The sequence below is a fragment of the Lissotriton vulgaris genome, chromosome 5, assembly GCF_964263255.1.
Source record: "Lissotriton vulgaris chromosome 5, aLisVul1.2, whole genome shotgun sequence".
In the NCBI taxonomy this organism is placed as follows: Eukaryota; Metazoa; Chordata; class Amphibia; order Caudata; family Salamandridae; genus Lissotriton; species Lissotriton vulgaris.
The window spans coordinates 1,889,429,455-1,889,447,802 of record NC_141693.1 but is presented as its reverse complement, the minus strand read 5'-3'; the positions used below and the strand labels follow the sequence as shown (position 1 = coordinate 1,889,447,802).

At 41.7% G+C, this 18,348-nt stretch overlaps 1 protein-coding gene across 2 annotated transcripts in view; it reads right to left on the bottom strand.

Annotated features, from left to right (window-relative positions):
- LOC147717634 (E3 ubiquitin-protein ligase TRIM39-like) overlaps window positions 1-18,348 on the bottom strand; it is a 304,954-nt gene that overhangs the window by 235,768 nt on the left and 50,838 nt on the right. For both annotated transcript variants that reach the window (XM_086924428.1, XM_086924429.1), the window contains exon 2: window positions 90-185. In XM_086924428.1, coding sequence (XP_086780554.1) covers window positions 90-185 — 96 coding nt within the window. The remainder of the gene's footprint in view (window positions 1-89; window positions 186-18,348) is intronic.

The following is an 18,348-nucleotide window of genomic DNA, read 5'->3' as shown; positions in this document are numbered from 1 at the left end:
ATGCTGTGGCTCTGTTGGAAACTGATAAAGCAAGATAATGTTTGGTTTCCTTCTTCCATAATACTGGTGTATCAATTACTGTTCCTTACCTCCAGATGTCGCACTTTCGTCTCTTCTTTGCGATGCAGTTCGATAAAATCCTTCAGCTTCTTCTTCGAACAGTCTAGATAACTCTGAAACTTCTCCTAAAAGAAGAAAATCGATATTTTCGAAGCCACACAGATACTGTTTTATAATAACATAACACAATGTACAGCTATCCTTCAGAGGCTGAGAAACTTGTTCTATGTGTATGTTTTGATAACAATAGTGTAGTCTGCTACGGACCACAGACAACTGCCAAAGATCCATGAAGATGCCCTGGCATGTTATCAGGGCAACACAGCTGAGGACATACTACAAGGGCACTAACCCCAATGCTGCGCTATTTGGGCAGCAACTCCGTAGGCATACTCCATAGCAATAACTCTGATGGCATCTTATTTTGGTCCTCTGGGAAAACACCTCACATGGCATGTGTTCTCTTCAGAAGGGAACTCTCATGGGGAATGTGATGGTAAAATCACTTTGATGCAAAATACTTCTTAATATCGTCAATCACTGGAACAGATGTTCTTTGGCATGGTTAGAATAACGTCCAAGGAAGGCGAGTAACTGCAGAACTATGTTTGAAGAAGTTGTGAAACCTTTGAAGCAGTGGATTTTTGATCCGCAGACCATGAACTAGGACATGGTGAATATTTATTTCGATACCAATAGGTTTTTAGGTCTAGATAAAGACAGCTTTACCAGTTTTTACACATCTCATATCCGCACAGCATACAGCAAAGCATAGTGAGGGGTTTTGGGTTAGATCAGTCTAGTCATTGGCTTGTTTGGATGAGAGGTCTTCAGAGATTAGTTAGACGGTTTGCCCCTGATGATCTGTGAGCTACCCATGGCATTTCATGTTCACCCCGAGGTTAAGTCCGCCCTGGTGGTATCATCACATCAGGGTGAGACAAGGTGGCCTATGATGAAGCATGTCCCATTACTTGAGTGAGGCCATCTCGTCCGATTCTTGGATTGACCTTCCTCCATAGGAGGCCACTAAACTTTACACTGGTTTGTGTACAATAAACATTGAAATGACTTTCCTAGACCAGGGATTTCTTCTATCATAAGGTCTCTGAAATATAGCCTGCACACCCACAGTGTTGGTCTTTTGGGCCTCTTTCTTTCTCCTGTTGTGTTTTACATGTTTGGCACGGTTATACAATGAGAAAAAATGTTACAAGAAAACGGAGGCTAATCAGCCATTTCCTTTGGGTAGTGTGATCCCAAATCTGGGACAACAATGGAAGGATTAACCTTTGATGCCAATTATGTTTTATCCAATCTAGCGGCACCCTCTTGATGGAAGATGCAACCTTTACACAGACACTTACTCCTTTGAATGACTGGGATGCACTATCTGACCTAAAAAAGATCCAGGTAAAAACATGTTACACAGGGCAATAATGACCCAATACTTAAGGAGCAATGTTGCCCCAAGAGGACTGATTGTCACAAATGAACCCAGAATATATTTAAATGATAAAGAATTCAGAAAAGACTGGTCTTTCATAGCCTGGATATATACGAGGGACTGGCTAGTTTTAATCATCAAGACAGCCCAAAGACTCTCAGATGTTCAGGTCATTAAAATAAAAACCCAAGAAAATGCCTTGAAGACCCACCTCATGCAGATGATATTTAAGAAACAAACTGACGAAAATTAACAAATTCCAAAAAGAGAAAGTAGATCTGTACTCGAGGGAGGATTACGTACAAAGAGAGAGCAAGTCCTCTTTTTCATCAGAGAAGAGTTCAAACTCAAGAAACTCTCCTGATAGATCATCAATAATCAGAGAAGAGGCAGAGGAAAGATTAATTACAGACAGAATCCTACACCAAGGGAACCGTATAACCAGAGTGCCATCTATCCAGCACAATGGGGTTGGCCTCCATACGGTTTCTCACCTCAGCAGGTTTCCCCTGGCAACCATTATCACACTCACCTTTTTTAGAAAGCAGTTGATGAAGGGAAGAACAGGGATCGCAGGGTGTCCTAACTTAACACAGTGAATGGGGGCCGTGAATGAGTGCTTCCCATTGCCTCCCATGGCTCCTTCATTGGTTGGAAGTGGTTGTTGGGGGGGAGAGGGGCTATGAATGTGCATAAGCATGGCTATAGCACCTAGTAGGTCTTGGCACTGGTGACAGTGCTCGTGCTGGCAATGGAAGTGGCACATTGAGGTACAGAGCATGGAGGTACCTACAGTTGGTGCCTGGAGTGGCTCTGTTGCCAGAAGCAGGCAACAGTGGCCCAACTTCTAATAGGAAGGCTTTAGCAGCCATGTGTAAAGCATCTCTTTAATTTATTGCCCAACTAGTCCTTTCTTTGGCCAATCCGTTTTTATAATTGTTAACAAATCTTGCCACTGAAGGGCTTTACTTGGTTGGAAATAACATGTTAGCTCCTGGTACCCCACAATGCTTGCAAATCAATGGATGTAGGTGTTTAGATTCAGTTTCTGCACTCCTGGGTGGGCTGTAGGGTCACACGGTGAAGTGAGAGCAGAGATTCTGCATTGAGGATGATGGCTGTGAAGTTGTGCGACACCTGGTGTGTCCTGACCTTACACTATAAGTGTGATGGAGCCGATTGTCAGGGGCACGTGCTAGGTCCTAGTTCCGCTAAGTGGGCTTGGGGCAGTGATGCTACGGGTACCTGTTTTTGTGTCTGCTTAGTGGTCCTGACATTGGTGCCATGGAAGGGAGTTACTTGCAAGTGATGCTGTTGTGAAGCAGATCATGCCCTCAATTCCAGCAAGGCGCTTGAGGCAGTGGTGCCCCTGGCATGTCCTTGCAAGAGATGCTCATGTGAAGCAGAACAAGCTGCCCATATCTCCTCAGTGGCCATGGCCAGTGGTGCCAATGGTGGGTGGGCTTCCTGCCTGTGATGTATGTCGATTGAAGCATATGGGGCTCATTTCTAATACACTAAGTCAAAGGGTAGGTTGGTCTTTCTAAAGTAGTAGATGATCGCTAAATAGGTCTACCACATCCTAAGTGTGGATTGGTACTATGTGTATTGCAGACAGGTTCCTTAGTTTATATGTGGCTTTTTAGTTTATTTTCAAGTTTTTCTTCGATTCACTATCTATCTCAATGAAGACCGATAAAACCTGCCAATCTTAAACATTCACTGTGCTGTAATTCATTTGTTAAACCATCATAATGCACATTTTAAGATGCCTCTTGCAAGTAACTGGCAATTCTTTTAAAGAATTTCCTCCATCAGAAGCCAGGCCCCAATGTGTTAAGCTGATTTTTAACACCAGGCATGTTCCCAGGCCATTTGGCTAGCCTAATATAATTACTTTTTCTTAGTTTTATTTCATTATTCGTTTACTATGCAAATTGGCTTGTGTTTGGTCTCATTTTGTTATTTTCTTCAGTCTTTAGTATTATTTGCCCATTTGTTAAACATGGATGTTCATTCGCTGGGAGCCTCTTGGCGCGATATATATGAAATAGATAATAGATTCAGCTTCTTCTATCCCTCCACAATTCCTTTTCAATACAAATAACAGACTAACATCTCTGCCACTCAAATAATTTCATACTTCCCTATACTAATTCCTGACTAATCCTATTTGGGTTCCGGAGTAGTGTGCTATAGCCAAAAAGCACTTCAGTACCTCATCAGGAGTAGCAAGGGCTATATAAATGCAAAACCTTCCCTTTTCCATCCCTCCACTATCTTTTTCAATCCAAATAGCAGACTAACATATACACCGCTCAAATTAATGTCATATTTCACTTTAGTAATTCACCACTAATCCTCTTTGGGTTCAAGAGTAGCGTGCTACTGACCGAAAAAGGGTTTTGACGCCACGTCAGGGGTAGTATGAGCTATATAAATGCAATTACAATGGGAGCTGCACCAGCTAACAAGGTGAGATTGGAACTTTGTGACAGGGATATATATGTACTAAATTCTGTGTTTTTGCATTACCTGGCATTTGACCTGTCTTTTGCAGAACAGCAAATGTAACATGATATTATCAAAACGTAAAGGATTTTTTATTTCTCATTCACCCTATGAATTTCAGCATTGTTATTTAGGGGGTGCTGCTGCACAGCACCCCACCCACCCCTACTTCAACTACCTATACATTAAAACACCATGCTTTGAAGGCTCTACTGCCAATAAATTAATGTTTGTTAGGGGTATAGTTGGTAACAACACTGCAAATGGGCAGATTGCAAAATGTGACACTCCTGTGTCTTTGGAGGTTGGACAAGCACATGACATATGTGTCCAGAGTCCCCTTTTTTGTGTGAATTATATCTTTGACCAATCTAGGTTTTCCAAAGAGTAGCATATTATACTGGGCTCTTTTAAACCAGTTTCATGAGCATTTCATTAGAAAGAAGGGTGTCATGTTAACCATTTACATGATATAGTTGTGTGACAATATAATGCATTTGAGTGACACTATATTGCAAGATGAACAAATCCCTTATGTCTGTTATTATAAAAATGGTTGAAATTACCTTGTGTTCTCCAATTCATTTCTCATAAAACTAATTGTTGTCCAGTTTCGAATGCAGAATTTGCCACTTCTTTTTCTTAGCTTGGCCTGAGCATTACCCGATCCAGATTGTCTGCCATTTTAGCTCCACCCCATTGATTAACATGTTAGCCACGCCCCTTCCTTTGCCATGATAGCCCCCCCAAGTTAAGACCTATTTGCGCCCCTAGCCCAGTCCATATGAAGATAGGGCTTATAAAAAGCAATAAAACAAAAGAAAACTCTAGACCAGATCCTGTAAGACCCCGCGACTGGTTTTCCTAGAGAAACTGTTGATGAGACAGGAGTCAGGGAGAAGAGAACCACATCCCACAGCTCTCCTACTGATTTTGTAGTCCGCCAGGTCACGTTCGAATGATGCGACCGATGGATGACAATACTGGCATTCAGACAACCTTCATACAATACTGATGTTTTTGCTCTGATGCAAAATAAAAAGATTCAGCATGATCACATAATCAGTGCTCATGCCTAAATGGATCTGGTACTTTGGTACAAGAACTGTGACTCCTGTCAGATAGCCCCGGAAGCAAGGGGCCGGGCTCCAACAAAAAAAAAACTATCCCATGCAAAGGGGTGGTTAAATAGGCGTTGTGAATTACGATGTGTAATTACAATAGCCAGATCCATTAAGTACCTGAGCACTGATTGAACTCACCATCCGACCAGACGGCTGTTGATAAGGAAACGGTTAGGATCAAAGAGGGCACAGTTCCTTGACGAAGTAAGTGTGTGTGTTTTTTTAAGCAAAATCTCATTGGTAGCTCACGCAGAACATTGAGATATGCAATAGAGGGATATTTTCCCTTTACAAGGTAATATAAAAAATAAATAGGCAAGCGAATGGTAACCAATTGGGGCATTCACAATTTTTTTCAGTCTGAGACTACAGGATTTGCCCCATCAACAGACCATGATGCAAGTAGCTACAAAAGCATAGGTACTTACATGGGATCCCAGTGTTCTGAAGCATTTTTTTGTATGTCCCACGTGTGTCTTGTTACATGTGTGTGCTTGCTTTATTTACTTTCACGTGTGGCACAAATGTTGATTACTTAATAATAATATATATACATTTGTTTTATGTTTTTTAGCTGCTAGAATGGTTTGAACAGTCGATATGTTAAGACATATGGGAAAATCAAGAAGAATATACCACGTTGATGTATCGTCTAATAATTTTTAGCCAATCAAATGAATTCTATATTTGTGTCTCCTAAAATGAGATTATTATCATGACCCTCACTTATTGATAGGGTAGGAGAAAAAGCTCATGACCCTGACAAATGCACCAGACCTATTAGGCTTTTAAGTAGGGCAGAAACAGGTTGGTGAAAAATTTCGGATTGCAAGGACCATAAAATACGGAGCCATACCCCTCAAACGCAGTTTTCTAAATAGTAATACAAAGAAACCAGAACTTGCACGTAGTTTAGCACACAACCCTTCACAATACATGATGAAATTTGAGTAAGTAGGTAGTCATACCCACAGTAACATGATGAATAGCTAAAGCAGGTTTGGCATCTCATTTGCCAATGAGATTATGTTATATGTGAAGCCAGTCACCCCGCTAGGGTACACATGATTTGAGATGCAGTATGGAGGGTGAAGTTATTGTTGCTTAAGTTACGACTGTCGTAACTCTACAAAGGGTGCTTTCCCACCCACGGCAGACATGGGTGAACTTAGTTTCAATGTACCATGATGAATTTGAAAGACAGGTTATTGTAGCTCCACAAAACACTAATCAACGTGCAATTGAAATAGAGATATTTATTTTAAGTTATTAACAATCCCATACAGGGATCAGTGGCTCTGTGGTAACAGTAACAAACCTATTCTGTCATTTATCACACATACTACACTGAGAAGAATGAACACTTTCAAGTAAAAGTATTTATTACTACAGGAACAGTCTGTTTCTCAATAAATCTAAAACAACTACACAGAATATGATAAAAACAGCAAGAAGGCACGTTATAAAGAACAAGAAAAAAATGAACATTTCTAACATGTTTAAAATTACATCTAGACCACAACATTTACTTCTATGCGCTATAATAAGGGAGCATGGAAGGCAGAGCTGTCTAGAGTGTCTTAGGGAGAAGAGAATAACTGCATACCTTGTTGACGGCAAAGGCTGTCTTAATGAGCATAGGTGTTAAGATAGTGTTCCCCACGAAGGGCAAATACAAGCTGCAGTAGCAATCAGTCGGTCTTTCTCAGGGACTCTGCTTTATCAGCTTCAGGTGAGATGTAGCATCTTCAAAGTGCAAAATGTGCTGGCAGCAGTCGAGACAGTCTCTGGCAAAATCTTGGGCAAAATTTCAGGCAATAAACTGGGCAAAGGACCTCTCCTGACAAGTGGTCAAGTACAAGTCCTTATATACTAAATGTTAACAGAAATTGGAATTTCGAACGTAAGTTTAGGAATGTCTGACATAATAGGTGCATCATGGTGTGTGACCCAGATGTTTCCTTATGAACATATAAGGTAATAGGATGTTAATTCAGACTATACTATTTTGGTAAATTGTCTTTAATGTTCGTGTTTAACCCTGACATTGTGAAAAGTAGACATTTGTCCAAGGTGAAAATAGCATTAGATGTAGATATGTCATTGAATGACTTGATACTATCAAGGTTCTTAGAAGGATACTGTCGAGCGACATCTGCGTCTAAGAGCAGACAAGACAATGATTCTGCACACATCAGGATATATGGCGACTTCTAAGATAGGGAAGTTGGAGGCTTCCAAAAGCTAAGATAGAGGTAGAGCCCTCATAAGAGTGAGTCAGACTTTAGGGCTTTACATCATTATAAAAAAAACTTTATAATGAAATCTGGGTTATGATGAAAGTGTGCTAGTGAGCACATGCCTTCTGATAGTTTTCATACTAGAATATTCTTGTTTGGTTTTAATGTCTTGAACAGTGGTTCTGAACCGGAGGTCATGGACCCATGGGAGTCAACGACGCCTACTCTAGGGCTGCATAACTACTACTTACAAAATTAAACAATATTAAATTAATAAAGTGTATATAAATAAAGAAACTAAATGTGAAACTGAACATTTTAACATGTTGTGTAAACATGAAGACCAGGGAATTGGAGACTAAGAATTAAGTAGGTATTCTCAGATTGAAATGTGGGAGCAGTGCACCAAATGTAAATGTAAATGTATTTGAGCTTATATAGCGCACAGCTACCCACAAAGGGTTTCCCGGCGCTTGCTTAGGGAACCCGTCCTGGTATTCCCCTGTGAGATAACCCCGGCAGGGTATCCACAAGGTGAAAGCCAGGCATCCCGCCGCGAGGGGCCGTTGTGGAGATTAAGCAAGCTATTGCCAGAGTCGCAGAGTGTGAACCCGTGAGTCGAGAAGGCACCGGAGCGAGAATTATCGAGTCCGTGGAATTTGAGCCCAAGACCCGCCGAGGCGGGGAATTGAACCCTGGTCCAGGGCCGATTTCAGCTTCCGGGTCTGCCGCCTCTAACCCCTGAGCCACAATTCTCCACTGATATATAGTATATAGTATACAGAATATGGTATGGATGATGGGTAGCCTTAATTGAAATTAGATAGGCGCCAACATTCCTATTAAAATTTTATTTTTATTTTTGTATATACATTTAAAATAGTTAATCATTTATGTATTTGTTTGATGAATGCTTGTTTCTGTATTTTGTTGTATTGTTTTGCAGTCCAAATCAATGAAATTGATAATGCTGGGATCCCTGGATCACAATAATGACACAGTGGAGGCCCATGGATTTCATTACTAATTCAGTGGGGTCCCAAACTTCCAGTGATGATTAAGTAGAGGTCCAGAGTAGTCAAAAGGTTAACAGTCACTGGTGTACATGTTTTAAATCTTTTTAGTATGCTTCTGTACTACACCATGTGGTACAACAGACCTCTGTAAAAGTGCTTTAATGAATAAATCTGCAATTGGAGAGGGATGCAGATAGTGAACAATGTGGTTGGTATTTATTGTTTAAAGACCTGTGTCATATATACGGTTTTATCAATGGTGGATCCAGGCACTTGCATTAGCTGTGCAAACTATAGAAACACAGCACCTTTGTTTTGTAACATAATTCCCTTAATTTCCTACATGAAGCCTACTGAATATTGAGACACACTTTCTTTAACCGAAACAATAATATGTGGTTATTGCGGACATAAATAAAAATGTAGATTGTTTAAACGGCATGTAAACTAAGAATCTAGTGTCAGATGTAGTATTTTACTGGTCACAAAATACTGGTCATAATCTGGAAGCAGAAAAGAATTTTAAGAACCAATTTATGTACTAATATGTCTTATCAAAATTCCGAATCCTTAGTGGATTGGAATCTAAGCTACCTCATGAACATTAATGAGTTTTGTTTCAAATTGCGACTCAATATGACTGGACGCGATCACAGGGATGGTGGCCATCTGAGGTCAGCATACTACCATGTCTGTGAATGCCTTTTAATAAAGCAAGCATTTTTTTTAATGCCGCCCATTGTCAATTAAAGAAATGGGGCTGCATTTAAAAAGAAATGTTTATTTTTTGGGGATGTTAAAGAGTTGGCAGTGGTCCCCTGAACCACTGCCTACTCTTCAACCAATGATTTTTTAACACACAAATTTGCGAATTCATTACCTCCTTCTATTAGGTGTCTGAAAAAAGTAAATGTTTCACAACCAGTAGGTCAAAAAACTAAGGGGCCCATTAGGATGGCGGGCTGATCGCCCCCGCAAGGCTGGCGGTAGCCACCGCCGGCAAGGCGGGGGCGATCCGCCCACCATCCTTGCTCTAAAGACCCCCGCCATATTAATATGGCGGGGGACCGCGGCGGACGGTAAGACCGTCTGCCGCTTTTCCGCCCCGGTCGCAAGGCGACCGGCCGGAACAGGTATAATATGGTGGCGGTGTCTATCAGACACCACCAGCCATATTATGATGGGCAAATTTGAATGCCTTTCCGTGGTAAGAGGCATGCGGAGAATTCCTGCGGGGGCCCGTTGCGGGCCCCCAGGGTCTCCAGGGGAGTGGGGGGCGCACATGGGGGTACCTATGGTACCCCCCAGCAGTTCCATGCTCATCATGGCATGCACCGCGCGGTGCCTGCCATGCTGTGCATGGATGTGCACAGCATGCTATCCTGCCATTGTGGCAGGCGGTGCTGAATGCACCGCCCGCCACAATGGTAGGTATGCAGGATGCGCCCACCACTGTTGCGGGCGCATCCTGATGCTGCCAACGGGACCCCCGCCCTTATGGCGGGCGGTCCCTTGTACCGTGAGGATGGCGGGCGGGCAAAGTCCGCCGGCCGTCCTAATGGGGGCCATAGATACATAAGCTACTGATCCAGTATGTGGAAGGCAAGTCTACAACCTGCCCTTTCCAGATACCGAATTGGTATCCATTTAGAATCCCATTTTGGGATCAGAAAAATCTTTAAGACTCCTTAAACGGGATTAGTCCATTGGAAAAAGCATTTTAACAATCACAAACGTTGAATGGAAGTATTTCCAACCATTAAAATGTCTAAAACATATGCTCCCTAGATTAAATTTATGAACTGCATTCATTTTTAGGTCCGGCATTTGAGACTGGTTGTAAATTCACTTGTGGACTAAAGTCATGGAAGTATTTCCTTTTTTTTTTTTTATTGCAAACAAGTCAGAATAACAGCAAAAAAAAATCTTTTTTTTTTCTTTCCCCTTTTTGTCATAAGACATTCAGTATAAAGCATTTACAAAAGCAAAGAGAACAAAAAAGTAAAAAGAAAGTGAAAAAAAACCATTTGACAATATATGAAATAAGCATTATATTAAATGAGAAAAAAAAGTGATATCTTAATTTTGTCCATTCATTTCGCCTGGAGTCCATTGTTGCATAGCTGCCCAAATTTTTCTCCCCATTTGTTTTTTTTCCCATCCTTTTGTCGTATAAATCTCAGATTCAAGATTACATTTGGCCAGCAGCCGAGATCTCCACATAGAGAAAGAAGGTGGCTCTGCACTAATCCATTCTTGTGTTATACAAGCTCGATATACAGACATCATAATAAAAATCAGAGACTTATGTTCTTTTCCTACTGTGTCCGTTGAGAGTCCAAATAATAACAATTCCGGAGTCAAACTTACTGTATAACCTATTATCATCTGTATAAATTTGCGAATTTCTGAAAGTAAAATTCTAAGTTTGGGACAAGAAAAAAACATATGAATAGTGTCTGCTCCAATCAAGGAACACCAATTACAAGAGATGCCAGCTGTAGCACCCCATTTCATTACCTTAGCTAGAGTATAGTACAAATCAAATAATATCATATAATGTTGTGAACGTGATCTACCAGTAATTAAGACAGAATCTGCTAGGTCAATTGATTCTTCTAGCAATACATTTTTCCCCTATTTCACTACCCATTTTTGTTGAATCGTGGATAAATCATCCGGAAGTTTGGTCATAAGGATATAAAACAGATAACCAATTTTCCTTTTTGAAAACAGACTCTCAATCAATAAGAACTTATGTAGATCTTGTCGATCTTGATATAGAGTTAATTTAAAAAAACTATGTATCTGCAAGTATTTGAAATAATCGAATCTCGTTAGGTTGAATTTGGTTTGAAGTTCATCAAATGAAGATATACCATTTTCCGAACATAAGTCACCCATATAACTGATACCCTGATTGCTCCATTTGATCATAAGGGCATCCCTAAATATGGGGGGAAAACATTGTATTGAATTTAATGGAGTGTACCTCGATAACTTTGGAATCCCTACTTGTTTTCTAATAATTTTCCATGCTTTATATGCTGCAGTTACTGTCTTAAATTTTATCTTTTTATAATAGCTGGGTTCTATTATTCTTAAAAAATGGCCTCTAGCTATGGTTCCTAAAGCAAATTCATAAATCAACGGGGTATGTGCATATGAAATCGGGGCTTTATTACCAATAATTAAAGGGGATATATATTGTAGTACCGCCGCAAAATAATAAAATAAAAGATGAGGGGTAGCCCATCCTCCTCTTGACTTTGGTAGGATCATTTTTGTATAGGCTCTTCGGTTACCCTTATAGCCCCATAGGAATCTCCCTAACATTTTTTCAGTTTGTTTAAAAAAGTCCATCGAAAATTCAAGTGGTACTGATCTAAATAGATATAAGAATTTTGGTAAGATTAACATTTTTAAAACGTTATGCCTCCCATATAGTGATAAGTGTAAATGATTAATACGTTCTAACGTGGAATTGGCTTTTTTTAATACTGGGTTATAATTAATCTTAGGAATATTTATAATTGGGGTGGTTAATTTAATACCTAAATATATCGCTTCAGTAACTATGTTGATTCGAGGTGGAGGGTTTTGGCCAACAAATAGAATTTGTGTTTTTGAAAGATTTAATTTATAACCTGAGAAGGACCCGAATTGTACTGCCAACTCCTCAATCCTATTAAAGGCCTTCACTATATCTTTAGTGACAACTACCACATCATCTGCATATGCTAATGCTCTATAGCTAACCCCTGCTACCTCTACTGGAATTATCTCGTCATCCTGATTTAGTTTATTAAGAAAGGTGTCGATATAGATAGCAAATAAGAGTGGGGAAGAAGGGCATCCCTGCCGTGTTCCACACCGAATAGGAAAAAATGACGATTTATTAAGTCCTAATTTAACACGAGACGTCGGATTTTGATAGAGAGCCTTCAGCGCTACAATTTTGCCTGGGCCAAATCCCTTCATATAAAGTAGGTCCCATAAATAAGACCAGGCCACCCTGTCAAATGCTTTTTCAGCATCCAATAGGGCGATTCCGATAGGTGTATTGGTGGTTTCTGCCCAATCCATCAGCGGATTGATTCTCCGAATATGGTCTACTGTATCTCTATTCAGAATAAAACCATGCTGCCAACGTGAGACAATTGTAGGTATAATTTGTGAAATTCTATAAGCTAAAATCTTTGAATATATTTTGCTATCGGAATTTATTAAGGATATTGGCCTATATGATGCCGGGTTCAGGGGATCTTTATCCTTTTTAGGAAATGTCATGATTATAGATTCGCTCCAAGATAATGGTGGTTTCCCTCTTTGTGCCTCTAGAAAAGTTATCAAAATATCTTGTTTTATAACATTCCTAAATATTCTATAAAATTCCAACCGAATGCCATCAGGACCTACTGCTTTGCCGAACGCCAGTGATAATAGTGCTTTTTAGGTTTTGACTGGCGATGCGCACGTAGTGCGCATGCGCCAAAAAACCTTATGAGTTGTGTGTGCAGTCGGGTATACGCCCCCTCCTCCCATTGGCTAGCTCCATAAATGGAGGCTAGCCATTGGGAGAGGGCTCCGTCCGTCAATCTCGGACCAGATTCAGGGGCGTTCCCGAGAATTTTTGGCTTTTGGCGACGTCACGCTACGTCAGCCAAAAGCCGAGAACGCCCCCGAATCTGGTCCGCCATTGACAGCACTCGGCGCCCCCTCCACGAGTTCTGGGACCAGGTCTGCCTCACCTCGCAGCGGAGATCTTCAGATTATACAAAGTGATATGATTGCTTTATTATTAATGGTATATAGAGCTATAGAGATAAGCCTCCTCTTTATGGTGAAGTTAAAAACATGATACACATACAATGGGGCTATTAAGGAACACCGTTGATAAGCGATATTAGATTACATATGAGATACCTATATCATGCTTTAGTAAATGCGCTGTGATGATAATGTAATCGCATATAATTCGGCGCTATGTCCACTGGAAAGATACTTTTAACTTACACTGGTTTGACTGGACTACATTTCCCAGCAATTAAAGACGCCTCGTGATGACGTCATTGCGCACTTGCATGTTGTATCCGGATGCAGGGAAATTTAAAGTACCGATTAGCCTGCTCCGTATATGACAGACATCTATATTTTTATATTTTTATAATTTTTTAAAATATATTCTTATATATTGAAAATGCGCAGTTATGAAAATGGAATTGCTTTGAATTTGGTGGAATGTTGAAACCGCTCCGAACTTAGACGTCTCTGACACTACATTTCCCATCCAACAGAGACGTACCGGGATCACGTCATCACGCTCTCTTGCGTTATGCGTACCCGGACATGATAGACCCTCGTAGCACCATATTAGCCTGCTCCTGAATGGCTCTGTACCTTCCCGATGGCTCGGATGACCGTGACGATGTACCGATGGTCAGGTAAGCTGATTGCATGGAGTACGGGAGGTGGTTGTGTGCACTAGTTTGTAGGTAGCAACTTATTATTCCCCTTTGAATAGACGCGTAAGAAGGAGCTTAAGCGTCAAGAAATTGAGAATGATATTAGACCAAGAGTCCACTGTCCCACGAACGCAGTATTGCCCCAATCTGAGTTTAGATGAAGAGCGATTTTTCATTTGTAATAGCACACGTGCAGTTACAGACCAGTATGGGAATGTTTTTAACGTTTATACAGAGCAGGATGTTGCTGGAAGCAATACACGTCCAGATAGAAATCGGGACGTACTTAATAGAGAATTAATAGTTATCAAGATCGATGACTCATCAAAATAAAGAGCTTATAGTAAATTGGGTCATTTGGTACCAAGACCGGTTACTACTTAACCCAGAGTGCATTATACCATACATAAATGCACACAAATCAAAAATTAAAGAGACATAGTGTAAAATTCTATTGTAAATAATGTGCTCAGGTATGTGTGTATTTGGTAAATTGTTATAATAAGCTAGAAGACATTAGGAGAGGCAGGGCTTCAAAAAACATGATGTGTTGCTCTGCTTTTTAGGTTTTGACTGTTCTGTTTAAGGAAAGCAAAACAAGTGATGGGTCGACTTCATGAAATAATGTCAGCCACCAGTAATCGTGTGTCCCTGTTGCCTGCGTGTGCCTCCGTGTGCCCCTGTTGCCTGCTTGAACCTCCGTGTGCCCCTGTTGCCTGCTTGTGCCTCCGTGTGCCCCTGTTGCCTGCTTGTGCCTATGTGTGCCCCTGTTGCCTGCTTGTGCCTCTGTGTGCCCCTGTTGCCTGCTTGTGCCTCCCTGTGCCCCTGTTGCCTGCTTGTGCCTCCGTTTTCGTGCCCCTGTTGCCTGCTTGTGCCTCCGTGTGCCCCTGTTGCCTGCTTGTGCCTCCGTGTGCCCCTGTTGCCTGCTTGTGCCTCCGTGTGCCCCTGTTGCCTGCTTGTGCCTCTGTGTGCCCCCGTTGCCTGCTTGTGCCTCCGTGTGCCCCCGTTGCCTGCTTGTGCCTCCGTGTGCCCCCTTTGCCTGCTTGTGCCTCTGTGTGCCCCCGTTGCCTGCTTGTGCCTCCGTGTGCCCCGTTGCCTGCTTGTGCCTCTGTGTGCCCCCGTTGCCTGCTTGTGCCTCCGTGTGCCCCTGTTGCCTGCTTGTGCCTCCGTGTGCCCCTGTTGCCTGCTTGTGCCTCCGTGTGCCCCTGTTGCCTGCTTGTGCTGTGTGGGTGTGTGTGGAGGTCTCTGTGTGGCTGTGTGTGTGGGAAGCTTTGTGTGGCTGTGTGTGTAGGAAGCTTTGTGTGGCTGTGTGTGGGGGGGGCTTTGTGTGGCTGTGTGTGTGGGGGGCTCTGTGTGGCTGTGTGTGTGGGGGGCTCTGTGTGTGTGTGGGGGGGGCTCTGTGTGTTTTGTGTGTCATTTGCGAGAGATAAAGCTAGTGGCATTGTAAATGACAATGCCATTTATTTATGTTAAAAAAACATAAATAAAAATGTCAAGAGCAATGCCAATAGCTCTAACTTTAACAAAGGCAAAACAATTGCATTGTAAATGCTTGTTCTATTTCCTCCCATGTAATATCAGCCTCTAAGGCCAATTTTTGAGCCTCAGAGAGGCTAGTAAATTGAATTGAACTCCCAAAATTTATAAAAAGATCTGTCGAATAAGATAGAGCATCATATTGATATAATTTAGCATAGAATCGACAGAAAATTTCCAGAATTGTTTCGGATTTATTATGTAGCTGTCCTGTCTCATCCCGTAAAGAATTTATAGAATTATAAACCTCTCTTTGTCTAATTTTTCTCGCCAAAATCTTACCTGAGTTCTCACCCAATTCATAAATCTGAGAACGGAAGGTTGCCACCTGTTCGGCTAATTTGGTTGCAAACATTTCATATAACCGTGACTTGTGAATTGCTAGGTTATTTTCGATATCCCCTGTATCTTGTGACAGTGCTATTGCTGCTATTAATTTCTTCTCCCAATCCATAACATTCTTATAATTTGCTTCAGTTTTTTGCCGACTGATCTTTTGTTTCTTGATAACATATGATAATGATTCACCACGTACGCCCGCCTTAAAAGCATCCCAGACATATTTGACTTGTGCAGTTCCTCTATTAATTTCAAAAAATTCTTTTATCCATTTTGACATAAGTTCCAAGTATTCAGGATCTACTAATAATTTCCTGTCAAACGTCCAGTTTCTAAGTTGAGAGGTGGGGAACACATCTGTTTTAATTTCAATCATAATTGGGTTATGATCTGAGATAATACGTGGATATATGTCACCGAGGGGCGCCCATTATTAGCTTGTATAGTAAGCATTGAGTTCTCATCAGCCCCCACTCTGGTCTACTTAATGAGTCTTCATTCTCAGATTCATCATCACTGATGATAGTATTTCCTATGTCTCACCCGGAATCAGGTAGCGATTTTTCAGTGTCGCTCAATTCTCTCTCTCCTTCTACACTGTCAGAATCTAGTGCTTGAGACAGATCAGTCATGGAGTAAAAGTTTCCAGCTGAGTCGATAGACTCAGTATCTTCAATAAAGATTGAAGGTATTGGATCTTCCGGTACTTTATTTATATTGTTAGATCCTGAAGCTATTTCAGTTAACGAGATAGAAACAGATGCAGTTACTTCGTTATTGATGGACTTCAGGAGCTGGTTATCCTGCATCATCTTTTGGTTATTTAAATTTTGTTAATGTACTGGAAGTAGTTTTTCCGAAATAGGAGTCTTTTTTGTAAACATCCCTGGGATCTTGGGAATAGCTCCAAGCCTGCATGTCCCAGAATTCACCTGGGTTGTATCTTCTAAGGAAGGGGCACTCGAATTACCAGACAGTACAGCAGGCACAGGGAGGGGTTCTGAAATCAGCCTCTCGGGAGCACCTGCATTAGTATTCAAGACATGCAAATCAGTCCCATTATCAGGCCCCCCCCCACAGGCCCCCCCCCCGGTGTTCTCTAACCTGATTCCTGGCCTGCCGCTATTTCCGCTCTCGTTTTTGGCTTTGCTGGTTTAGAAGCTGCCCCAGTATTCGGATTTTTTGGTGCCATGGAAGAAAAAACAGCTCTCCTCCGCCTCTGGTATCTTTCTCTCGTGCGGCGTTCGGCTCTCCCAGTCTCCTGATCCTGACGATTTACCCCCTCCGGCTGTTCTTGCCGTCCGCTAGAAGCCAGGCTCTGACTCTCTGCAGGTGAGTGCAGTGGACGCGTTGTCGGTGTAGGCGGGCTTACTGGAGATAGAGTCGAATGCGCCCAAGCCAAGCGGAGAGTCCTTCGATAGCTAGACCACAGATCTAACCGCATACCGATCTGGTCTAAACATGCAATAGTAAGTTGTTTTTTTTCTGAATCCTCTGTAATCTGTAACCTGTAATCTGTACCAGCACGCGAAACAGATACGGAGTCTGACCGCCGCCTCTCTGTAAAAGTGAGCCGTAACAGAGACCCGAGTTCAGTGCCTCTCACTCGGACGCCGCCGCATCCGCCATCTTGCCTCGCATCATGGAAGTATTTCCAACCATTAAAATGCCTAAAACATATGCTCCCTAGATTAAATTTATGAACTGCATTCATTTTTAGGTCCGGCATTTGAGACCAGTTGTAAATTCTCTTGTGGGCTTAAAGTCATCCCCCCTGCTTTCCATTCGTTTGAGTGCCCTTTAAAAATACTTGCTTGCTAGTGGGTCAGTCCTGCCTCTTTGTCTCTCCTTTCTCTCTTCCGTCCCTCCCAAGCAGTAGGGAATGTCTCATTCTGTTCTGGTTCTTGATCTGTTCTTTGAGGAACTATTTTTTGTCTTGGTTTCCTGGTCTGTTACTGTGTGCCTGCATTTAGCTTCTGCACCATAGCTGCTTACTTGTAATTATAATATTCCTCTCACCCACCTACTCTTAATGCCACAGTTGTGTTAGCACTGCCTCCCACTCCATTATAATAATGTAAGTTGTTTAATTTAGTTATGAGAGAGTGTTTTAAAGTGAGATTTGTTTGTTCCCAGATAATATATTTTTTATTGCATTGACCTTATGTAACATTTGTATTTGTCTCTCATTCTCTTTAGGCTGCAAACTCCATCGGTCTGGTGAGTTAACCTGATCGTAGGGTTTCAGTGGGTATACCATGGAATTCAGCCGCATAGTCTTTAGATGCCCACACCCTTTCTGGGTATATGCTATCCTGTCCCACAGTGGTCCAGGAAGCAATACAAACCAGATTCTGCCTTGTTGTGTTTACAAGTTGTCCTTTGTCTTTAAGGACAACTTGTTATTGTCTTGTGCTCCCCTTTGGGACTGCTTGGGACCACTTGTGTTCTTTCAAGTGTGGCCTGCATTCTGATGCTCCTTGGTGTCTTGCTCCAGCTCTTTCAGTTAGGCAGTTGTACCGAGGACAGCAGAAGAGCAGCCGGGAACTTCTTTCTTTGCGACTCAAATAAACATTTTTTTTATCAAATTGCCTAGTTGGATCTTCATTA